The sequence below is a fragment of the Micromesistius poutassou genome (assembly GCF_964030765.1).
Source record: "Micromesistius poutassou genome assembly, chromosome: 10".
Taxonomy (NCBI): Eukaryota; Metazoa; Chordata; class Actinopteri; order Gadiformes; family Gadidae; genus Micromesistius; species Micromesistius poutassou.
The window spans coordinates 10,468,550-10,494,559 of NC_140280.1; the positions used below are offsets into that span (position 1 = coordinate 10,468,550).

At 41.0% G+C, this 26,010-nt stretch overlaps 3 protein-coding genes across 9 annotated transcripts in view; all 3 read right to left on the reverse strand.

The window, feature by feature from the left end:
* fnip1 (folliculin interacting protein 1) overlaps positions 1-13,552 on the reverse strand; it is a 38,521-nt gene extending 24,969 nt beyond the window's left edge. For both annotated transcript variants that reach the window (XM_084474479.1, XM_084474478.1), the window contains exons 1-2: positions 13,388-13,552; positions 1,216-1,345 (exon numbers count right to left, since the gene is read on the reverse strand). In XM_084474479.1, the coding sequence (XP_084330605.1) occupies positions 1,216-1,345; positions 13,388-13,476 (219 nt within the window). In that variant the 5' untranslated portion in view covers positions 13,477-13,552. The remainder of the gene's footprint in view (positions 1-1,215; positions 1,346-13,387) is intronic.
* Positions 13,553-13,926: 374 nt separating this feature from the next.
* Positions 13,927-16,705, reverse strand: LOC311354897 (uncharacterized protein). 2 transcript variants are annotated; one of them, XM_084474767.1, is made up of 8 exons: positions 16,592-16,705; positions 16,176-16,273; positions 15,918-16,018; positions 15,421-15,826; positions 15,178-15,306; positions 14,689-14,733; positions 14,514-14,542; positions 13,927-14,389 (listed from the first exon to the last, which is right to left on the reverse strand). In XM_084474767.1, the coding sequence occupies exons 2-8, from the start codon at positions 16,258-16,260 to the stop codon at positions 14,099-14,101; spliced, it is 1,086 nt and encodes a 361-aa protein (XP_084330893.1). In that variant the 5' UTR covers positions 16,261-16,273; positions 16,592-16,705; the 3' UTR covers positions 13,927-14,098. The 2 variants fall into 2 exon arrangements, with proteins under 2 accessions (XP_084330893.1, XP_084330894.1); XM_084474768.1 differs by having other exon boundaries at positions 16,176-16,262; positions 16,592-16,643.
* Positions 16,706-18,239: 1,534 nt separating this feature from the next.
* acsl6 (acyl-CoA synthetase long chain family member 6) overlaps positions 18,240-26,010 on the reverse strand; it is a 26,963-nt gene continuing 19,192 nt past the window's right edge. For all 5 annotated transcript variants that reach the window (XM_084474557.1, XM_084474559.1, XM_084474561.1 and 2 more), the window contains 7 exons: positions 25,706-25,778; positions 22,465-22,553; positions 21,825-21,941; positions 21,481-21,624; positions 20,893-20,994; positions 20,056-20,127; positions 18,240-19,654 (listed from right to left, as the gene is read on the reverse strand). In XM_084474557.1, coding sequence (XP_084330683.1) covers positions 19,514-19,654; positions 20,056-20,127; positions 20,893-20,994; positions 21,481-21,624; positions 21,825-21,941; positions 22,465-22,553; positions 25,706-25,778 — 738 coding nt within the window. In that variant the 3' untranslated portion in view covers positions 18,240-19,513. The remainder of the gene's footprint in view (positions 19,655-20,055; positions 20,128-20,892; positions 20,995-21,480; positions 21,625-21,824; positions 21,942-22,464; positions 22,554-25,705; positions 25,779-26,010) is intronic.

Below are 26,010 nucleotides of genomic sequence, written 5' to 3' on the forward strand. Positions count from 1 at the left end.
TGAAGATACAAGATATATAAGCAGTTTGTTGCGCAAGTGTGCACAAATCTTGAATCATTGATAACCAAACTAGGGATATTATTCTGACCAAAGCCAGTTATACTTAAAACATGCATCTGTTCATTTGTCCGAAAACTTCCAGTGAAAGTGTGTGTGCATGCATGTGTGTGGTACTGCAGTAGGCTCTGCTGTTAAACATGTAGACAGAAAAAGTGCAGGAGCATGTGACTGTCCCATCATGTGACCTCCCTGGAACTCGTGACCGAGCAACACTGCAATCCCTCCCTCCCTCCCACAAGCCTCTCCCCCTCCCTTTCTCCGCTGTATTTTCGCCCTTGTTTCCCAAAGTCTTTCTCTCTCCAAAAATGTCAACATCCCTGGCACACGAGGAAGGAGTGAGCAGTGAACATGTGTATTGATGTGTATTGGTTTTAATAGCTTTGAGTGAGTGAGAGAGACACTACATAGAAGCTCACATCTGTACACACTGCAGGGGGGGAGACAGTCAGGTAATAAGAGACAGAAAGAGAGTGAGTGACGGGGACGTCATGTGAGAGCAGAAGAATGCTGCTTCCACATGTTAAGTCAGCTGATGCCATTAATGCTGCTGATAAGCAGAACCAAACAAACAGTTCCTCCCATCTGTGAGAATCACACCCACTGAACACACACACACACACACACACACACACACACACACACACAACTGAAGCACTAAAGTAGCACTAAAGCAGCGCTCATAAGTATAAGATTGAAAAGTAACAGTTATTAAAAATAGTTTTATTATAACAACTATTACTAGTATGACTGGTTTGAGTCGAGTGGGTGTGTGCGTGCATTTGTTCTTCAAGCTTCAGGAAAAATAAGAAAAATTAGACTGTTTTCTTCTGAGAAACAACTCCTTGATACCCTAACTGCCTGACGAAATCCGTACAGAGAATAGGTTTCTTTATTCAGCCCTTTGTGACGGACACCATGTGCACTCTGAGCGACTGGAGACCAGGTTCAGCGGGTACAACCCCGTGGCTCTGAAGTGTTCCCCTCGCCGGCGTCTCAGGCTGGAGGAGACTCGAACCCCAAAGGCTTCTCTGAGGTTACTTCCTTGGAGGTCCCGGTGCTTATGGGAAGTGTCGTATTTAAATTCCAAGAAACCCAAAGCCCTGTTCCACATGAGCCCGATGCAAGAGCAGGGCCATCCCAGCAGTGAGCTCTCACCGTGATAGGCGTCTCCTCCGCGCCCCTCTTCTTGGTGCTGGAGTCAAAGAGGACATTGCGGCCGCGCCGCTCGCAGTCCTGGTACACGATCAGCCGGATCTGGCTGGGCTCCAGCTGGGTGATGGGCCAGCTACATGGACAGAGGAAAAGGCATGGTTTGCATCCCATTGCAGAAAAACATCAACTTTATGCATGGCCAGCTCGGCACTGAAAAGCGCACATTTCATTCACAAACTGTATTCACAAACAAGTGTATTCGTTGACGTCTTTGCTGTCTGTTAACATCTCCAGAATGTCAGAGGCCCCCTGTTGCTCGGTCACTGGTATTAGAATCCTGAGTAAGAGGCATTCGACTCTCAGAAACCACTGTCTAATTTGATCCCAGCAACTGCGCTGAAACCAAACCCGTTGCACACACACACACACACATACACGCACAGACAAAGGGATTGATGGACGAAACTAACTGCTGTACAGTAACTGGCTTGTCATTTGAAAGTGACAACAAGGGGTTCCATGGGCCACTCCAGCTCCTAACCTCAGAGATACAGAGGCTCAAATCAATACCACTTTTAAACCACTGTACCACCATCCAACCATACATTCACCCAGCCATCAGGGTAGAGGTGGCAAACTGACCGAATTCATGCAAACAGGGACTGCTGTGTATAATGGTCATGCACAGTGGAGACTATTTCAAAATAAAAAGTGAACGCAATATATTATTTAGTGCACTTTGGCATATTGGGATACTACCTCATGTTCCTGTTTTGACTGCAGACATATAGGTCACTTGGTTGACATGAACTATGAATGGGCCATTATTGACCATAATAAGTATTTTAATATGTATGCTCGTATAGGTAAATCCTGTGTCAAGGAAGCATGCAGAATCCATCACTTGAGTTTAGTTAGTTCCCCTTGAATGATGAAGCGGCTTCCTCTGCGTCCCTGGGTTACAGCTCAGGGCAGATGCTAAATCTTACCAACTTTGTCAGCTATAGTTTTCAGTGAGAGATAACTAGAGGCTATTTCAGCTTGGATTTTCAAGGCTCCTCCTCTGGGTAGCCAAGGGGCGTGCACTCTGTGCAAAAAACAATCAAGCTGCAGTGTTGGATTCACTAGTATTGCAAACTTGTCACTACTAGTTAAGTCTACAGTGAAATTGGCATCCCAAATATGAGTGCAAAGTAGGGCTGCATGATATATCGCTTTCGTATCGAAAGCGGCATATTTATTTTAAATCCCATGTACAGTTCTCATTTTCCATGCCTAATCTACAAGATAAATCTGTCTGATACAACATAACTAACTCTGATTTAAGGGTTCTTGGAATGGAAACACAGAATTTGTTGCTAGGGAGTGACATACAGGCTCTGCATGCACAGGGAACCACCAATCACTGATCATGTTCATCAGTTTAGGATCAGACAACCAAAGCAGTCATAGACAGCCCCCACTAGTTGTAGAACAAAACTTCAAAGAGCCAGCAAAAAGAAGATTTAATTCCAAAGAGAACAACGTCAGTTGAATGAAATTATTTTGGTCACAGAAAAGACGACATTGACCAAAAACCGGTACTTTGTCTAGAGTGGCTTAAAAATTGTTGCCACAACAAAAAGCAGCAAGACTAATTCATTTATTAGCTCTGTATAACGAGTGCAAAGCCAAATTTGAATGCCATGCACAGCCAAAGCCAAAAACTATTTTGGATGCCTCTATCAGTCTTGCACCATACGAAAAGGGGTCCCAAACTTATGCAGATGCACTCTGCTACGAAATAACCCCAATCATTATACAATGATTCATTCTTTTTTTTTTATTAATTACATTTAGTCAAATCGCAATACATATCGCAGAAAGACAAAATATCGCAATACGATTATTTTCTGACATCGTGCAGCCCTAGTGCATAGAAGGTTTCGGAGGATGTAACATTTTACAGTGTTTCGCTGACTAGGGTCATCAGACGTATTAATACAATTACTATATATGCATTTGAATATGACGTGACATATCCGTATTCGAATATAATGTTTTTTAAAGTGCCATGTTGTGTAACACACTTTTTACAGTCTGATTAGACCGTTTGGTTTTTACTTTTTATTTTATTGTTTGCCTCATCCATTCGTGGGCACGCTAATCAAGCGAATACAATATCCTGATTCAAGAGCAGCCAGCCTGAGCGGTAAATTGTGACCCCCAAGTCATCCCCGCTGACAGCAACACGCTGCATTGGTGGAGAGACACGGGCTGCGACAAATACCTTTGTCGCAACAAATACCTTTGTCGCAGCCCTAGCTCTTTGTTTCTTGATATGCTGAGTGCCCTCAGTCCTGATTCATTTTAACAAGGACTCTGTTAACAACACCACTCGCATCGGCATTAAAATAACACTGTTTACTATCATTTTTATTATTTGTTGCATTTTTTTGGTGGGGGGTGGGTTTAATAAAAAAAATTGGCCTGCACAATTATAGGGGAAACACTGCCTTTACATGCACATTTTATTAATGCCATAATAATGCCTTTGTTGCAGGGAATCAAGGGATGGCATAATAATAGGAATCAACACCGTATCGCGATGGCAACCTCCTGTACTGCTGGGCTTTGGAGGAAAACTAGGCAGGGGATCAATGAGACTGCTCCGGCGAAGGGACAGAGGACAGGATGGAAAGAGCGACGGCCAGACGGCGGGATTGATGCGTCATGCCATCTAACACATCAGACAATGCAACTGGCCTATATATAGTGTTTTATGAGGAGGCAAGCTGTGGGAGGGGAAGCCCCAAGATCAGAGTTCACAAAAGGATCGGGGGTGTGGAATAGTTCTAAAAGAACAATGGTATATCAATCTTGTGGCATACACATACAACAGAAGGGACCAGCAAAGTCATGTCCACTCTCATCTCTGATTCATGAACTGTATATCAGTACTAACTGTGTATCACAAGTGTTGTTATTGCCTTTTAGTAGAGCAGGACATCACTATAGAGGTGTTCTTAGTGTGTACATATTGTATGCCATAAGGCCAATTCTGTTATCTTGGTTCATCTTGTTGGGACACAATAACGATGATAAGCATGACTTACTAAGAGGGTAAAAGAAGAAGAACAACAACACATTAGGTAGATGACTGTGTTTGGGAGTAAGCAAACGACTGGCTCTGAAGGAGATTTAACCCAAAATGACTTGAGGGGTATTCCATCAACCAAGCTAAGCGCAAAGCCGGGCTTATTTTGCTTAGCCGGGCTTCTTTCAGCTAGAGTTGCGTTCCATGAACGTGACTTGTTGGACTCTCCGCTAAGTAACCATGGCAACTTATCTGACCAAACTAACCTGGTCGGTAGCAGGTTAACTGTCAGGCTAACTTGAGTGGTGTTGCAGAGAAGTCCATCTGTCGGCAACAAGTGTACCATCAGAAGGTTCCGCCAAGCCTAGTCCTCATGATTTTGTCATAAATGTACATATATGAAGTACAAACAGCGTATATTTTCACTAAGGGTCAAGATTAAATGATGCAAATAAAATAATTAAATGAATTGCTATCTATTGTTACCGTGGCTATTTTCTCAACACATTTTTATACAAATCTATGTATTATAACAAAATCAGGAATCAGCAGTTGGAGCACTTGACATGTGATATGCGCGACCTGAGTTTGCGTGTATGCGGTAGGCTATTTCATAGTATTCTTGGCGTTGGCTTAATTTTGTAATTCCCTTTATTAATTTTATTAATTCCCTAATTTAGAGTATTCAAAGAAATGGAAAATAAATGGCATGAAAAGTTTTTTGATTTCTCCAGTAATGCTTCCTATATTACTAATTGCGTGGGGATTGAACCCTGGACGACCGAGTGCAAGTCCGACACGTTAACTCAAGACTATCTCCCTGATTCAAAAATCCATGGTCAATATTCAATTAAAATATGTTACGCTTAATACTACTTATTCATTCAACAGAACGGTGATTTTTTTGGCAGGCGGCCTCCCTGTTTTTATTAATGGTTACGGTGTTCCCTTTTTGAGTTATTATATGCTTGTACTCCTCATAGACCTCCACAAGCAGCTTCTGTTTGCCGCTGGAAAAGATCCCGCTCTGTCCTTTTCGGACATTTGATCCATGATTCGACATTTACGGTTCTGGGCTGGTTACATATCTCGTGAACGCGCGTAATCCAGTATAACCTTAGCCTGGCTTGCACTAACCTGAGCAAGGCGCGGCTGAAATGTGTTGATGGAACGGCTTAAGCCTCAAGTGGAAGTTGGCGCTAATTCTATCTGGGCTTAATCAACTAAGCGCCGCTTTCGTTAGCGACTTTGATGGAATACCACTTTGGTCTCTCTACAACAAAAACAAAACAAAATATTTCAAATACCAAGAATCCCCCTTTGGCCCTCGCCTCGATAGAGACAAGCGACGCCCAGTGGATGACCTCACACATGCCGGGGTGCAGATAGTGTCAGATTGCATTCTACACGGACTTGTTGGTATTCACCAATACGACTGGCCCTCTAATGAAGGGAACTGTATGATTAGTAAGAGGTAATACACGCATCTTTATAATCATCCAATGGTGTGTGAAAATGACTTGTGCATGTGCTTCAGTAGCCCACAATGTCCAATAAGAAAGGAGAAACAAATCTATGGAATAGAGAGTAGGTTTACGTCATGAATCAGACAGCTTTCTCAGAACACACAAGAGCTTGGAAACTCCGACGACGAGACAAAAGAAAAAGAGGAAGCCTGCAGTCGAGAACCATCTCACAGGTAAAGGGATTCTCTAAAATTAGGAATGAAAATAAAAGAGCGGAAGTGAAATGAAGAGAACAATGACAAGTAACCAAGAGAAAAGAGAGGACAAGGAAGTGTACCATAGGATGCATGTGACTTGAGTCATTCACAAAAGTAACGCATGACCTGCATGAAGGATGCATTGACAAATACATCAGCACACACACACACACACACACACACACACACACACACATTCAATGACAGACAAAAAGGAGGAAGAACACAACAGAAAGACAATTTCAAACTCCCTATTGTAACTCAGTGATTTCTGTATTAAATATTTGAAGTGTGAAGTGCTTTTCAGCTTGTTTTTGCATACAACGAAACAGCCATGAAGTTAAACATAGACCACCACAGACCACACCGCCGATTGCTCTTGTTGGTCATCGCACAGCATCGCTATCTGCCCTGAGCCATAAGCCCTCATCCATATTACATTACTTAACCACACTGAATGCATAAATCTACACTAACGCCAAGCCCTGCCACTAAGATAACACTGCTGCACGTGACTGACTGCAAACAGTCGCACACCCAACCGGCACAGATATAAGCCTACATAAAGCTTATCACCATCTTCCCTCGCACTAGTGCTATCATTCCAGATGTACTTATTGTAAGTCAGTTGAGATAAAAGTGTCTGCTAAATGCCCTAAACGTAAATGTAAATTCCATCAAGCTCAGTTTGCTCCTACCTGGGCATCCTTGCGTTTCTGTTGAGATTGTTCCCAAGCACTCTCCCTCTCTCTCGGTTGCCCCACTATCACCCCCTCCCTCCCCTCGCTCTGTCAAAGTAGCTCCTAAGAATAGCAGTGAACAAAATTCACACAACATGAGACTGTCAGGTGATCGGTGCTAACTCACTGTGTGTGTGTGTGTGTGTGTGTGTGTGTGTGTGTGTGTGTGTGTGTGTGTGTGTGTGTGTGTGTGTGTGTGTGTGTGTGTGTGTGTGTGTGTAAAGCTGTCCATCTTCAAGCGCAACACCAACATCCAATCAGCAGAAATACTCTTCTCAAAAGCTAGATCTAGATTTATTTTGTCCTCCCATGCATGTGATCATGTTCCTCCCTTTTCATAGGTTAGGTTCCAACAGTGCATCTTTTGGCCCAAAGATCCAACCCTACTAATTGATCCAACCATCTTGGGATCCTTTCCCAACTGGTAACTAGCTAACCATAAACAGGGAAAACACTTTTTTCGAACAGAGAAACACCAAAGCAAGATTTAGCTCAATGGAGGAATTTGGGAGCAGGAAGAGGTCAATTTAAATGAATCACTTAGTAAAGTCAATGCAGTAAAGCATTAGCAGACCAAAATGATGACATATAAATGATTGAAACTTACTTTGACACAAGTGGTGTACAGCCTCTATCAACAAGCAATCAGTGGTTCCTGTATTGCTCTAGGCCAACTGGTGGCAGTGTCTTTTTTATCCTTTCTAATTACTGTCTCACATTTTGCTGTGTGAAATCACAAGTAGGAGTGGTTGTTAAACGAAGATGCTAATAGCAGTTTCCATTCATTTTTTTCTCTTTTTTTCCCTCTGATTACATTGCAACACAAAACTAAGTCTAGGCATTTTTTCTCCAACACAAGTGTGGGTTATTCATTGAAATGTGAGTATCTACATACTAAAAAACATGCATGAATAAACGTTGACGAATACATTAACAACACACTTATTGCTAAAACTAAATTCAAGCGTGACATGTGACATGCCCACCGAGCAGAAGGAATTTACCCATAGGGCAGAGTACAAAGTCAAGTTGCTTGATATTTAAAGCAGCCCTAAGCTTTTGCATTCCCTACCAACCAGTTTGCCCTGCAATCAAACACGTTTCTGAGGATCAGTAGTTGGCTTAGTTTAGGGCCTGCCTAAAAAATGGATAAATACAAACATAAATATAACTATGGCTGTTAGAAGTCCCTGGAGGTGTTCACAGTCCCCCCACCGCCACCCCAGTGACCGTCCCTTTAGCGATTCATGGGGCATGTCATTACTCCTAGACGCAACCATGCCTCCGACAGGGGCGGGCCTTTTTTTACTACCAAAATCACACAGACACACAAACGCACACACAAAGACACTGGCTTCACAGTAGATGCCGTTTATGTATGATTTTGGGCCACCAGCAGGCGACGTGGTGTGTTTTAAGAGCATACTGTAATTGACACTCCGCCGTCATGAAATGAGATAAACACAGAACTATATACACATGTGAAGGTAGGTAACCTCTTTATGCGCATGGAAAGTTCCAGTTCATGCCACCTTCTGAAGTCGATAATGTTCACTAATTAGCATATTTAGAGTTTGCCATAGCTCCGTATTTTTTTTTCCACACACACTCAAAATCACTTCAAGGAAATTAAGTCAGTCCATCATTTGATCAAATGTCATTTAAAGCTTTTGGTTCGGAAGTTTTCACTGTACAGAGGAAATCTATCCAGATGGACATTACTGATCCAAGAGGCAAAACATTTTCAGCATATAAAGTAAGGGCTGTACACCCAGTTTCAGAATCTTGTATCCATCGCGATGGTGGGCTGATCATTCAAACCTTTGTGCAAGAGGGGAAATACCCAGACCCTAGAATAACAATAGGTATCAACAGATACTCAAAAACAAAAGTTTTTGTGACTGAAAAATTCCCGAATCACAAGAGGTTTGCGCACACACACACACACACACACACACACACACACACACACACACACACACACACACACACTTAGGAGGACTTCTGCATTCCATCCCTCACATGACTGACAGGGGAGGAGACGTCAACTCCACCGTCTCCGGTAGCATCGCTCTCCCAACGTTAGCAGTGTGGAAGGCAATATGAGTGCAGCCATGGGACAGGAGCGTCATCTTGATTGGTGATTTACAATCATTCAAAATCCAAGGCAGATTCATCCAAAACAATTGTATTGCATAGACAGACAGACCTGGACTGGAAGATGAGTTTCAGCAGCAGTAGTAGTAGTACAGGGGAGATGGAGGATCTACATGGGTAAATGAGAGGAGATGGAGGATATAGATGGGTAAATGAGAGGAGATGGAGGATATAGATGGGTAAATGAGAGGAGATGGAGGATATAGATGGGTAAATGAGAGGAGATGGAGGATCTACATGGGTAAATGAGAGGAGATGGAGGATCTACATGGGTAAATGAGAGGAGATGGAGGATCTACATGGGTAAATGAGAGGAGATGGAGGATCTACATGGGTAAATGAGAGGAGATGGAGGATATAGATGGGTAAATGAGAGGAGATGGAAGATATAGATGGGTAAATGAGAGGAAATGGAGGATATAGAAGGGTAAATGAGAGGAAACATGTCTACATGGGTAAAAAATGAAAAACATTGTTGCGATATTTCATGACAAACTTGCTCGGAAAGCTTGGATGTTGCCTAGGAAACAGCTTTGGCTAGCAGGCACAACAGGTTCTCACACTGTGTGTGTGTGTGTGTGTGTGTGTGTGTGTGTGTGTGTGTGTGTGTGTGTGTGTGTGTGTGTGTGTGTGTGTGTGTGTGTGTGTGTGTGTGTGTGTGTGTGTGACACAGAATCACATGAATGTGTTGAGAAGATCACCAGTTTCCTTCAGGCCAAGGGCTCTGAACAACCAGGCTGAGTTCCTTCTGAAAATTAAGCAACTCAAAGGCAGATTCTCTCCCATACTCTCATTCTGACAAATGTACTTATTGTAAGTCACTTTGGATAAAAGCATCTGCTAAATAAATGTAAATGTTAAATGTAACATGAACATGTATCCACCATGGGTGACTGATCATGGGTACGTTCAAGTCAATCGTGTGTTCAGGAAAGGCATGTGCTAGCTCCAGGCACTTTAATATCAAATAGCCACCACTCACCAAACACAACATACAACCACCAGGGATGTGCTTGAAAAAAGCTGGGACAAATTTTCGTATTCAGAGATATGTCAAAACAACTAGACCTATGTACTTTGCAAATGGCCCAGCAATATGGACCTAAACGATGGCTCTATGGAGAAGAGTGCTGCCGCCCGACCGTCTCCTTTGCAGACAACTAGACCCAAGACCCGGTGATCACGTCTTTAGTTTCCCACTTCATGCTGCTGTAATTCAGAACGTGAATATCTGTTGAACATCCAATATCTTTCCAACTACTAAAAAAAAATAATGTTCAACCCAGCCCCTTCCCCCCTCCAGCTACCACCAAAAGTAGAATCTGCTCATGTGGGAAACACTGTAATGTGTCAGTAACTCCATAACGTTACAACATCCAACATGCTCCTAAAGTTATAAATTGAATTCCCCACTTCAGCTGTTAGGGTAGTCTACTAATCAATGGTCAGTTAGCGGGGTAACGTTATGTTACAACAATTTCAATACAATGAAATGACATAACGTCAATTAACGTAACATGAACAAACCTTTAATATAATAAACCCATCAGTGAACATGATTTCTGCCTAAGGTCATGTCAGATAGATTTTCACCAGCAATGGTGGTGAAGAAAACAACTTCCATGTGCCCGTGCTACTTAACTCGTCATCAAACTATGTATTTTGTTGTTGTTTTGATTAAGCGATCCACAGCGGCATAGCACATTTTTAAATGACAATGTGTACAAAATGAAATAGCTCCTATATGTGAGCCAAACATACAAACTCAATGTGATGCTACCGTGAAGACTTCTGTGTGTGCGTCTACTGTATGTGCATTTATTTTTTGACCCTGCAGTTCTGGGAAGACTGAGTGTGTCCACTTAAAATGCCCTTGATAGGCCCTGATGACAGTCCGTCTTAACAAACCCTGTGCCCAAATTCATGTCTGTTTCCAAATATGCAAGCATCACACTATTCTTTTATACATAGACAATGCAAGAGAAGCCAGTAGGCCTGTCACAATAACAACTTTTTTTTTCCTTAGAGGATACATTGCCACAAAAATGATTGCAATAAACTATGACATAATTTTAAGACCATTTTATGACACTGATGTAATGATAATATAATGGCAAAATAATGCAAGTACACCCCCTCAAAGAGTGGTCAACTTTAAATAAAACATTTTTTAGCTGGAATTATACAGTTCTCTGGTAAACCACTTACTAAAAACACCCATTAGCAATTTCCATTTAACGAAATGCAAATTTCTGTTTGATAACTTAAAGGAGGCCACTACTCTTTTGGAAGAGGTTAATATCCAAAATGGTACCATGTCATGTTATCAAAAGCAACCTATTTTAATGTATCGCAGTGCAAGTATACAATGTCTGTTAGTGCAGCTTGCAAGAGAGATTACCGAACGAAAATAAGGGATAGCAATCATTATAGGTATATGAATGTAGATTACCACTATAAATACAATATAGGACTTAAATCAGCCGTTACCTCTGCCATGTCATACAAAATATACAGGGCCCACGGTGACCATGACAAAGATAATGGATTGGGATTGGTTAAACTGACCTATAATAATGGAAATATTTATCGTGACAGTATGTTACAAAGCAAACACACACACACACACACACACACACACACACACACACACACACACACACACACACACACACACACACACACACACACACACACACACACACACACACACAAATAATGTGCTACTAAGAGGTTACAGATATGACCAAAACAGTTTGGCATGATACAGACATTGTCAAATAAACAAAGAATTTTAAAATGTGCTCCCCACACTGACAGGCCTGTATCCAAATGTGCAGGCCATCTACCATTTCAACACACACATGCTCTGCATCGAGCACTTCGCCTTCTCGGGATGTGTCAGAACCTGTGCATACAATGTTGAATGGAAGTTATAATATGTATGGCTTCGTGTGAACTTTTACAGACACAATCTGTATAGATAAACATCTAATGTGCTCGCATTATGTAGGCCGACAAACAGTGCACATTGAGGATGAGGTGAGGAAGGTATGTTTAGCATGCACTGCAGGATGGAATGGGCTGTATGACGCAGTGACATGTACAGTATGCTTGCTCGGGTGCCAGGCGTGGCAGCCTGGGAAATAAGAGCTGCTTTTTAGGCTTCCCTCAGAGGGTCAGCCAACCCGGGTGCCCTATCTGGTATTCTGGAAGCCAGTGACAGTGTGTGTTTGTGTGTACGTGTGTACAGGCCTGTGTTACAAGGCAGGCACAGTTCAACAACAGGACTAGCAGGGCAACTCATAGGATAGCAAACAAGACATGACAGAGGCGCACCAAAAAATGTCTTGATCTGAAAGTTAATTTCAAATTATGAAAATATGCTTACAGTCGTGCCTGGGAAAAGCAAGGCCAAACGTCAAATTATGTCTGTTAACTCTTGAAAAGTTTATATAATAACATGAATTATTATTCAAGATTTTCCATAAATATGTAAGCCCTCAGTATCTTCTAGAAGAGCTCCTACTATTGAACTTTTGCGCTTTACACTGCCTCCGTCCTACGTAAAATCGGCTCAAACTTCAATTACCATCAGTAAATACACGTATTCAGACTTGTCATGTAGGCGTCATGTAGGCACCATGCACAAGAAAACAAGGGAAGGAGTTGAATGGACATATTTTTCATGCACAACTTGAAACGCAATCCCATCCAATTGGTTTATTTTCCAGGCGTAGCGGCCGCCACTGCTATACCCGTCCACAGAGGTTGGCAGCGACTCCCCTTTATTACAGACCAACCAGTCACACGGGCATTCAGAGCACGTACTGTGCGTGTTGTTGGTTCGCTGGTGGTACACAGCACACCTTTCTCCCTCAGGTTGGATGCAAACTTGGCTGTACTTTGCACCACGTTATCCATCTTATGAGCAGCAATGCATTGAAAACACACGTATCCTGGTATTGACCACATTTCGGAGGTAGTGGCCAATAGATTACTATTTCATCTTTAGACACCAGGAATCGTCATCAGACTAAACTCCAATAATACAAAAAACACTTGACTAACATAAAGCAGGGTGACATAAGCAAGGAGTCAATTGCAACGTATTCAATTATGAGCATATAACGCTTTTTAACACTGCGACTGCTATATATTTGTATACAAGAGCAATCAAAATGCCAACTTAAAGTAAACAAACACGAGTCACGAGGTAATACAGTGGGAGCTCCACTAACGGCGTGTGCAGCTTGCTAGCATCCGTTAGCTGCTGTTAGCCTTCTGTCCTACATTTAGCACACTTATTTTTAAGATTCGATGAAAGATAAATTGAGTTTTAGAAAGTATTTACGCGTTACCACTTCGATCTCCAATGCCCCAGCCACGTAAAATATGACCATTCTCTCGCTGAACCACCTCGTCCCAGCCACCGTAATGACAATAATGGAAAGTACAGCCACACCACACAGAACCTACCTAAAAGCTGGATCATCTTTGCTGGATCTTGGTGGAGGCGATAGTGCATTTCTCTTGTTAAAAAGCTTCTGAAAAAGCGTCGGGGGCATTGTGTACCCAAACAAATCGGTACAAACGGCCCGTCTCAAATACAAAAGCTAATCTTGTTATTTGCAATTGTCTCCATTTGTGTCAGAGTCATATGACAAGCATTAGTCACACCACGAACTGCTTGGAAACCCTCTGCATTTTTCTGATTGGTTGTTCGCCCGCTGTCATCTTAACAAAATACACGATTGGCTGGATTATTTCCCTGCTACCACGTGGTAAATTATCTTTCTGTTATGCTCAGACTACACAGGTTGTGCGACGAATTTGAAAATTATTTCGGTATAGCTGTATTACTGTAATGTTCACAAACATTAAAGCCATAAGTAATGCTTCAAACATTAAGACCATAAGTAAGGTTTTAAATTACAGTTTAGATTTCCGTAGAAGCAAGGCAAAAAAATAAGTATGAGACGAGCAAAATATGTCAGAACAACGACAAAAGACAGACAAACGTATTTTTTTATTTCAAACAACAAGAACTGTGCAACAAAACATTATTTATATTCACCATATTATATACAAACGAAGAAAGCCTGACATCTGGTGGTTATTTTGCAGCTGTCCAAATTGTTCCCAATAACAATATTCCACAAATGTGTGCAGACTTCAGAAGAGGACGTCTCAGCTTGGGACACCATTGTTGTTTGTTTGAATGAAGAGAGGAACACTTCTTAGTCTGGTGTAGCAATCTCTTAATCTCTGAAAATATGCATCACGGTCTTCAAGGCAGGTGAAGTTGAATATGCGGGGGGTGTCCTGGCCTGGTCTTCTGGACCGTTTTTGGACTGCACCCCGGGGATCTTTCGTAATCATTTTGGCATCCATCGGTCTTAGGATCACATCATCAACCGGCCTGTGGAAGTGTACCTTCTTCTGGTCCTCGAACAAAGTGGCTCCAATTGAGGGCCTGGACTGTTAAACATGTGAAGTCAAAACAATGGCCCATAACTATTACACATATGAATGTATGATACGTCTAAATCATGGCAATCTAATTTGAACATAAACATTGTATAGTGTAGCATGGGTTCCTTACCTTTGGTGAAATCTTTTTAAAATTCCAGTCTAGAATGAGGGTAAAAAACAATAAATTAGCATATAAGGGCCTGATACACAGTAGCTTATCTTTTCCATTCTCCACAGGAATGGACATAGATACAGTTTTCAAAGACACTTTATTGTTTAACACTAACCAAAAATGCACGGTTTACCTGAAACAAAATGTTTGCAGCCTCTCCTAGATTCAACGTTAGTTCCTATGGATTCAATCCAGAGACAAACACAAGAAAACAAATGTAAGCTAATTTTAAACATAGTGTAAGCAAAGTGCACTCCACTTTACACAGTACACCTAGACAGTGCATCTTATTTAAAGCTTTAAGATGTGCATTCACTACTCATTTCAGTCTCACTCACTTTTCTTTGACATCCAATTCTGATTTTCCCTATTCAAGGGTGGTGTCATGGCTAAGGGTGTTTGACGTCCAGACAAAATGGTACTGGGTTTGATTATAAAAGTCTGTAGTCACCTGTACGTATCCTGGAGCACATTCATCCATTTTTGGATGAAAGCATCACACCCAATGATTAAATAAATATTGAATAGCACTGACACATTTCCCAATAAGAATCACACCTATCCACCAATCCCAACAATTACCACCACCCCCCCCACACCAGCACCAGCACCACACACCCACCCGTGATGAAGGAGAGGTCGAGAGGCTGTTCCATGTGAACATTTTTAGCATTGCTGGCATCAAGCAGGGTCGAGTTCTTCACTTTAGGATGCAGCAGCTCCTCCTCAATAGAGAAATCCAGCGGCCTCACTACAAGCCAAACCAGTAGCAAACATCAAGAGTAAGTACAAAAATAATCACGTTACACAGAATAAAAATATCATATTTTTGTGTTTAAATGTTTTGTTTTTGCTTGACACATACATGCCCACACACTGGGAGTCCCTTTGTCACACACACTGCGAAACACTTCAGGGGATAGCAGACTGCTGGTACAGGTAGTGGAGGACACAGGACTGGAGCTACCATCAGAAATGTCGTAGCTGATGGACGTGTCATACTCTCGACCAGACGATGCAGACCCAGCTTCCAGAGCTGCCTCCAGGACAATCGGATCATCTCTAGGGGACTCAAAGTGCCCCAAGTTCCCAAAAGTATTCAAAGGTGCGGGGGTCATCGGACTGTTGTGAGTTGGCATTGGTGGTGGTGATGCATCTCTGTAAGTGTTGGCAAGTGTGGTACTTGGGTGGCTGAGGTTTTTAACATTAAGTTGGCTGCAGTACACGCCCCTCAAATGGAGCACTTCACACTGAACAGGCTCCACATTGTTCTATGCATTTAAACACAAGGGAAACATTAAAATAAAGGTCAGTAGTTGTGTACTTATGCATACAGCTGGATTTATTCAATAAACAGCTCACCAAGCTTCCTTGGGCAGTTGGAACTTCTGTTTCTTCAAACCCACTCTCCTCAAGCAGTGGTTGATAAATGTTGATTTTCTCAGCTAATGGTCTCCTATAGTCTTTAAATTGACCAAAATAATCAGGATTTTGTTTTAGGGATAAGCCTAGTTACGTAATCTCGCATAGCCAGACCTGCCGGAGACATCGCGAGATTGAGGATGGCTTGAGCATTCTGGATTTCAAACAAATATTAACTTTGCTATGTCCGTGACTTACTGTTTTTGTGTTTGCTCAGTTTGGTCTTGATCGGCGTATCTTTGATGTGAAGTGGTCTGCGAAGCTGTATGGATTTGCGTCCCATTACTTATTATGCCCTAGAGATGAAGTTAAGTAAGTTAGTTTGCTTCGGAAGTCGTCGCAGTGTCTTTAGTAGTTATTCGCATGGGAGTTTGACGGGACTCTAACGAGATAGCGTCATATCGATATCAATATCATTATCTAGTATACGGGGACAGTAGCTCCAGGCCAAAGAAAAGACTGGTGGTGCTGGTCTGTTTTTAACGGAACTTTTAACGGAAAAGTCAAATTTAGTTTCAGAACTCATTTTGACTTTGAACATTGATTAACCCGCGACGATTCGATAGACCTGACGCTGTCAAAATAAATGTCCTCTCGCCCACCGCCCACATTACCTCAACCACAACGTGTTGGTTATCGATGGTAGAAGTTCTCCTCTCTCGGCTGGTCGCTTGACAACCTCACTGCAGAGCCAAAGGGGTAGAAGCTTGACCTGCCACCTCTCTGATCCAGCTGATTGGATTCTAAATGCTTAGAGCAGTGATTTTCAAACTGTGGTCCGCGACGGTACTGCAGGTGGTCCGTGGAAAAGCAAACAAAAAAAAAAAGCAAACTTCGTGATCACATCACATGCATAGCCTTTATATATATATAGGCAGTGTATATCTGAAACGATTTGTTTTAAATTATAAATGTAAGAAACAAGACCTATTATTATTTTAATTTCCAGTAAGTTTCTTGATCTCCCGTTTCTGAAATGTTTTGCATATGTTACTTGGACAAACTCCCTGTTCGTTGAGGACTTTGAGAAGATTTGATATTTGACTTTATCCAGTTCAGTTCAGTTCGTTTGTGATTACTGTACATATTTAATACTCCATTATCATTGCTATGGATATAAGCCTGGTGTTCAAATGAACCTGATTACGCAATCGGGCGCTTTAAATAAATACATTAAATTTGTGGCAGCCGTTGTGTGCAGTAAATGTTATTTTAACAAGCCTGTTGTACTGATGCTATGTTACTTTTAGTGCTAATATATGTGGGGGTAATTCAGGTAGGACTGTGTAGACATAGGCCTATTTATTATGTGCATTATAAGGTGGTCCGCGAAAAGTAGGTGATTATAAAAAGTGGTCCACACACACTCAAAGTTTGAAAACCCCTGGCTTAGAGGCTCTAATGGCTCTGGGGTTATGTTGAGGTTAAATGTTAAGGGTTAAGGTTATGGTTAGTAGTGATGGATTTCATGATTAGTTTGCTGGTTAGTTAAGGTGTATGATGATGAACCCACTGTTTCGGGCTGGCATTCAAACAATATGGTATTTAAAATAAATGCGTTCTATGCTGAAAGTTCTAGGCGAAGTTGTATATGAAATGCGCCACACACCATGCCGTTGTAGGCCTACTTGGAAGTTTAAAGAGGCATTGGTTTTTATATTGTGATATGTGATGATGGCCTTTGAAGCTGCTCTCACTTATTTTACAGATTTGTCCTCATGATGTGTGCGCTATAGCATGGAAACAAAAAAGTGATCATAGAGCCTATGACGTTGGTCTGATTTGAACAAAACCAGCTTCATGTAACTTGGGCCAGTAGGGTCAACGTTACATCTGCTCAAATAAGATTAGGCCCCATATAGGGGGCGCTAAAGTTCTTAATTGAAACAACATTTATATGACTACGCTCCCCATAGTTTTCTTCCTATTGCCATGATTTGGTGTCAGATGATGCAGCTCTTCGTGGCCTACAAAGATGCTCTAAGAAAGACCAAGGTATTATCGAGGTTTCCGTCATTTTGAATATAAAGCTAAAAACACCAACCATTAAATATTCAACAAAACTAGAAAAAAGGACCAAGCAACATTAGATTAAAATCATTCCAGAATATTTATTTACCAATCATAACCCACTCCCCACCCTCCCTTATCCATATTGCTGCACATATTTATTAAGGATATGGTACTGATTCCATTTTACAGCAAAAAGGTTAAATAAATAATACATTTCATCTCACTACACGCAACAAATATTAAACAAAACCCATTCAAACCATTGCTTTAATAAATATGCTTACATCTAACTTTTCCTGCTTATGTACAACCACATTTCTCTCACTTTGGGACAGTAATAATGATTTAAAAAAAAAGCCTATACATTACTTCTATGTGTAAACCCCTAAAAACCTTTATTTTGAAAGTCCACGTTTGTTGTATTTTTCCTCAACTGAATGGAGCTTGAAGGCCTGGACTACATTATAAAGCCTTGCACAAGCAGCAGCGGCTGTGGACGGCTTGATACAACCTGCTATTAATGCCCACAAAGGATTCCTCTTCTTTTTAATTTATAAGTCACATGGTAATGGTCCCAGCATTGCAAGGCAAACTGCATGCATTGCCCTGAGCCCTGGTTTTGCATTATTTCACTTTCTCTTGTTTACCTGACAAACTCTTGTGCGAAAATGGAGGTAAAAAAAGGAAAAAGAAAAAGAAATGGTGTACTGTGAGCACTTCCAACAATTTGTTTTGTGTCCAGGACGTGTGTAACCTATAAACGAGGAGCATGCAGGTGAATCTAGCAATCACAGCCTTGTTGAGGTGAATCAATGAATGAATCAATAAGAGATTACTCTGTTTTGGTTGCAGCAATGAAGAAGGGAGGGCAAAGTTAAAATCACATGTCCTCGAAACGCTACCCTGCCTTCCACCACATCATCCTTTGGTTGTTCAGACCAAGGAGTGTGTAGAGGGATGAAGTGTTTGTCACACTCTGGATTAGACACCTAGGTGTATGTGTGTGTGTGTGTGTGTTTGGGCCAGCACAAGCACATACATCCAATCAGCTTCCGTTATCTTGATGAAAGTCTGGTTTTTAGAATCTATAAATGTTCTGTGTTCCTAGGAGCTAAAAGGGAGAACTCGAATAACGATCCATTGAGACATTTTGTTTTTAACAATTTTACACCTCTTCATGAGCTTCCATACAGACAGATATGTCATGCCCGCAGTGGATAGACATTGGGATTTGGATTGGTTGTCGGTTGATTTCAACTAAAGAGTTGCGGTGGAGCAAGAAAAAAGACACAGAAACAAGGAAAACAAATGGATGGATTTGTAAATGTCAAGATTGATGAGGACTGGGCCTTTGTTGGGCTGTTTGGATGGAACGCAGATCAAAGGTCATGTTTGGCTTGCCTTCCAAAGAATCAGCATCTCAATGCTAAGATACCCTTGTTTGTTACATATGCAGCAAAAAGAGGGAACGAGGATCTTAGTATCAAGATATCTTTGGGCAACGCCGTTCTGCCAAGTCTTCTTCACATGGAGATGCCGTTGTAGAGGTCGTCGATCTTGCCCTTGAAGAACTCCCTAAGCTCGGGCCTCTTTGCCTTCAGCGTAGGGGTCAGCAGACCATTCTGGATGGAGAACATCTCGTGGTGGACGTAAATGTTTTTCACCTTGGGAGAGGATGCAAGAGTAAAGGAAGACCCAAGGTCACTTTTATGTTAACCCAATAAAACACAAAGCAAGGCCTAAACATTCATCCTCATCCTGGATCTCATATTCAGTATATGGCATTAAAACAGGGGTTAAGAGCTGAATCCCTTTCTCCATGGCACACCGACTCGTGATCTCTGTTAACACTAGCACCAACTCTATTGATTATATACATTGAAAAAAACAGGATCTTCTTCAGCATTTTCTCCTCTTAATATAGTTTCCATTACTATTTTGAGATCAAGTCGATACCGAATACTTTTAGATCATTCTAAAAAGATGGTTGGTATTCTAAGAGCCCTTTTTCTAATAGGCCTGTAATATCTAATCTCTTAGTTCCTGTAAGGTAAACAGTACCAACCTGCTCAAAAGAGTGGAGCCCACTGGCCTTGCCCAGACGCACCATATCTTCCAGTATGGCCTTTTTCAGCATCTACACCCACCGACAAAAACATAGATTTTCAGTTACTAATAATCATCGACATTCATTCAAAGGATTCAAACCATAGCGATCAATCGGATCCTTTACAATGATCAGTTGACCACCCTTCAGTAAGATAGTAATGCTGAACATATTTACACACAATACACCTCGTACTGTACTTTCATCAATTTGTAGATTCATATTCACTATTATTGTTGTGTGACTTTTGCTACTACTAGGTCTGAGGACACCATCACACGTCTCCAGGGCTGTTTCCCATGAACTGACTGGGAGGTGGTCCACTAGGAGCGGCATGACCAACCACGGTCATCAAATACTACATCACCTTCTGTATGGACACTACGATCCCGGTAGGGATTGTCAAAAAATACTAAAAACCCTGGATTATTACACACTTAAATAAACAATTGAATAAATATAAACAGGCCTTCAGGCAGCAGATCCTCACAGCACTAAAAACAATCAAAAGACTATCACCCGCCCTATCACCTTCTCCAGAGACCAGTTGATATGCCTGGTTTTCACACATCTGACAATGGTATAATATGGACTTGAATCCCACATTCTGACAGTGATGTACGTACGTGCGCGTGTGTGTATGTGTTTGTGTGCGTGTGTGCATGTGTGTGTGTTATTGCTTTGGTGTGTGCGTCATTAACATGCCAGCTGAAACTGAAGGGAGGGATTCATGTGTTGTGCAGTGTGTATTGTATAATGTATTGTTCACTTAAACTGGGAGGAACCTTTACCCACCGTGTTTTTACAGAGGTCCTTGTATTCACCTTGGATGCCCTTCTTCTTGGCCCAGTTAGGCAGGACTTCTGGGTCCGGAACTACAATTCCCACCAAACAGGACTGGAGAGGAACCACAAGGGTGGGTACATCATTAGAAAATGAAGGATGTGTCTAACGAGGCCGTTAGGAAGAAAAATATTCCACCACTGAGGAAGGATATAATATTTGCCTGTTATGCTATAAACAAAAGGAAATAGACAAGGAAACCAAAAAACTTGTTCCATCAAATTTACATTAAAAAAACATTTTAAATGAGGTGAATGAATATGTGTGTGTGTCTGAGCATGTGTGTGTGTGTGTGTGTGTGTGTTTGAGCATATGTGTGTGTGTGTGTGTGTGTGTGTGTTTGAGCATATGTGTGTGTGTGTGTGTGTGTGTGTGTGTTTGAGCATGTGGCTGTGTGTGTGTGTGTGTGTGTGTGTGTGTGTGTGTGTGTGTGTGTCTGTGTGAGTGTGTTTGAGCACGTGGCTGTGTGTGTGTTTGTGTGTGTGTGTGTGTGTGTGTGTGTGTGCGTGCGTCTGCGCACGTGCATGTGTGTGGGCTGACCTGTAGACTGTCTCCGTGGATGTAGAGCTGTGTCAGAGGTTCGCTCCTGATGTAGATGTTCTCGATCTTCTCGGGAGAGATGTACTCTCCCTGTGCCAACTTAAAGATGTGCTTCTTCCTGTCAATGATCTTCAGAGAGCCGTTCTGCAGGGAAAGGACCGGATAGAAGAAGAGAACCGACAGAAGAGAGCGGAAATTAGAGGAAAGAATAGGATAGGAGAACCAATAGAAGAAGAAGGGCCACGACAACAAAATGTAAGGTTGTCAACAAAAATACACCATTCTCATTTTATTTTGATCAATGATAATTCATTGTTAATAATTGTCTGGAGTTTGATACATACTGGTAGCCATTTTCCGATGTCCCCGGTGTGGAGCCAGCCATCCGAGTCCAGTGTCTCAGCGGTCCGCTCTGGGTCTTTGAGGTAGCCCTTAAACACGTTGGGTCCTTTCACACACACCTGGAGAGTGGATAGGAGGGAGGTCAGTGGGTTTGGGAGAGGGAAAATTGTCAAACGTGCTCCTAAGTTCTACGTACAATGGTTTTTCAAAGATCCACATCACAAATCAGACACAGCGTGGATCTTTGCAGAGTTGCCTGCTTTATACTTCCATGTGGTAATGTGTACACAAGGGGGCAGTATAGTGCTTCTGACCCCAACCAAACGTGAACTGACTGGAAAGCGAATCACAAAGTCTGTTCCATTGAATTGAATATCTGGCAAACGTGATACATCTATGTGAAAATGTACTATTGTTACCTTGAGTACTATGTACTATGTAATGTACTGCTGAAAAGCGGTTAGTGTATTACAACCAAATTCAAACATAGTGTTTTGATTTAGCTGGGTGCAATAGTAATTTTTTCATGACTGGACGTTGAAAACAACAGAAAACACGCCTATCCCCTGCTCGACCAACCTCTGGGTCGGCAGGCGTGTGTCGTGTGTCGTGTGTGTGAGCGTGTGTCTCACGTCTCCTCACCTCTCCTTCACCCTTGGATGCAAAGTAGTTCTTCTCTGCCACATCCACCAGCTTGATGAGATTACATGGCAGGGGAGCTCCAACATGACCTGCATCACAACCAAACAGCCACATCAAAACTATTGATTTCTTACTTCTTGATTGAAGACAAATGCAAGAACATTTTATGAATTTCAGAATTTCACCATCACTTGTTTTCAAAGTCATCCGCGCCATCCGAATCCGGTATTCGGTAAAGCACAAGTTTCAGAATATTAATTTCATGTAAATATTTTTAAATTTATTCGTACATTTTAAAATAAATCACAAAAAAAACATGTAAAATAGCTGGTGTTCCTCATAACTTGAGTGTGGGTGGTATTTAATATACGTATATGATATATTTAGGCTGCCATTCGTCTGTTGTTTTGCTTGGTTTATATTCTGTCTGTTCAGGTCCTCTGATTGGGGCGGCTGGAGGTGGGTTCACAATGTTCACATAGTGAGTAATTAGTTTTCAGTTCAGTTTATTGGTTTGAGTGTGGATTAGGAACATTATTGGATGTTATTTTTACAATTATTTCATTTTCAATTATTTTCATGGTTATACATGTTTATTGCTGGGTTTATGAAAAACATAAACCAATATTACATTAAAAGGTAGGATCGGCTGTACCTTGCAATGATTGACCAAACATTGCCTTACCTTCCTTTAAGTGTTGTTGATTATTAAAATACTTTATTGAAGAATACTTATGTTAACACATTTATATCCTAAAATAAGAAGACTGAACAAAAATGACATAAATTATTATTTTTTCCTTATTAATGCCTATTTCCAATTTATATTTTATTCCAATACAAATACAAATAGTTTTGCTGCCTCAGCAAATACACACAATTACAAATACAAATTTCCGCATATCCCTAGTATGTAGAGAAACCTACAAACCAATAGTACAAGTTTCTGCCACCAGTTAATAAACAGATTTTGAACTTCTCAGTTTAGAAAAATGTGACACCCCCATACTGGTTAAAATTTTGATAAATGAGAGCAGTTCTCAGAAATGCAGTCCTCATCTGATTGAAGAAAAATATTGAATTATGAAATACTAAATACTTGCATTAAAATTAAATGGCCTGTTAATACAACTGTGATCAATTAAAAATGTGATACATTATTATGTTAGTGAACTTGGAATGTAGCATTCTAGAATGGAGCCGTAGGGGGTGCTGTAAGACTATGTGAGTTTAGAACTAAAGTGAGCCATTTACAGGAAACCCTTGCGGGGATGCAGGCTAGAATAGCAACAGGTAACACTACATTCCCTAGTCACTCTAATAGTCCTGTTTTTCCAAACATATCTATGCTCTATTTTTCCAAATATAACTACACTATATTTAGTGTATATATTTATTTTATATATTCATATATCTGTGTAACAAACGAAAACATTAAAATATACCCTATTCTGCCATATTTCCTGTTTTGCCAAATTGGATGTACACTGAACATGTGCGCATGTGGTTTTGTGAGCTAGCAATTTTTGCACACAAATGCAATGGACAATATATACACCATCCTTAAAATCCTTAACATCCAGACCATAGCTAATAAGATAACTAGTTCACCTCATTCAAAATATCTGCATCAGATGGTTGTCATTTGCTAAAATATTGCAAAAAAAGTAGCATGTCTGAAAAGAATTAGAGCTGTGCACAGAAAAATGTGAAACCCACATACTGGTTTGACATTTTCATAAAGGAGAGCAATCACAGTCCTAATCTGATTGATAGAATTATAAAAGTAAATTATGAAATACTAAAAACTAATATTAAAATAAAATTGCCTGTTTATAAAACTGATAAATCGAATGCATATAATGTTAGTGAACTTGGATTGTGGAATTCTAGCATTGAGCAATAGGGGGTGCTGTGAGTTTATAACTAAAGTGAGCCATTTACAGGAAACCCTTGGTTAGAATAGCAACAGGAAACACTACATTCCCTAGCCTTAGTCCCCAGTCCTGTTTTTGCCAAACAGATCTACGTTCCATTTTGCCAAACAATACAACACAAAATATCTGCATCAGATGTGTACCATACGCTCAAATATAGCAAAATAACTAGCAATGTCTGGATTTAAAAAGAATCACAGCAGTGTTTTATGAATCATGCAAGGCATTCAAACATCATCCCTCAAAAGTGTGACCCTTCAATACAAATATTACCATGATAATGGTTGCACTATCTCGGTCAACTGTGTTAGGAAAATAAATGTTTCAAAGAGAAGATTACTTCAGATAAGAGGTTTGAGTATACCTCTTATCTGAAGAGGTAGACTGAGGTAAAAGTTCACTCCAACCATAAAGTCTACATGCCAACATGGCAATTACTTAACGTTGGAATAATAAAAAGACTTAGGGTCTACATTGTTTACACAAGGCAGGGTGAATTAGACATAGACACACACACACACACACACACACACACACACACACACACATTCAGTGTGTACTGACTGTCCCTCTTACTGGCTGGGTTCTGTGGTGCGGTTGGTTTTTTTGAAAGAATGCATAAAGCAAACACTTATTTTGCATGTTTCAAGCTAATTGACTGGTTGACTAGACCCCAATGAAACCAATGTTCTTTTTCTATGGAGTGGAAATAGTGGAATTTCAGCATTTTGTTTATTGCTTTGTCTGGTGTTTTGCAACTGCTGATTGTAACCAACAAGGTGTGTGTCGTGTTTGGTGCAGGCACAACAAGATGCCACTCATTGTTTCCATTGCCTGGCTCTTTATATAAAAGGATGATGAGCAGGGCTTTGAGGATGGAATACCATTCTTTCTGGTTTTGCCTGGTTAAATATGTGACCTCAAAGGTGGCTTGATGCATCCTTTTGTTTGCCTGACTGCGATGCCCTTGTTGGAAGCCGCCTTGGATTATGTGAGGCGTAAAGATCAGTAACAATCAATTATGTTGAGACTAGGAAAGTCTACAAGAATGTGTGTAGTTGAAGGTACACAGATAAAATACTGGCACATTTTATCAATGCATGCTTTGTGCATGCTGCAAGTCCAATGGGATATGCCAATTGATCATGAAATATGGTTCAATGACATAATTTTTTTACCTTTAAGGGTTAATATTTTACTGTGAAGATAACTGACCTTCGAGATGGACAGAAGATTAGAATTTATAATTTTTTATAATGTTTAATTTGAATGAAGTTTACCAAACCAATTTTATTGAAAGATACCTGAGGTCCAGTCTCCAGGCGTGGTGAATGTGCAGCCGGCAGTACACTCAGTCTGGCCGTACGCCTCGTACACCTACACACACACACACACACACAGATATGCACACACACACAAACACACACACACACACAGACACACTCAGGTAAACCATATGTATTGTTATATTATGCTGCATTTATTATGAACCTGGCTAACAACACGTGTAAGGATATAGTTGTTCACTGTCTTGAATGCATCTGGATCAAAATTAATTCCTGTATGTGTTGTCATAGAGGCAATACAAGCTTTCTGATGAGGATATCAA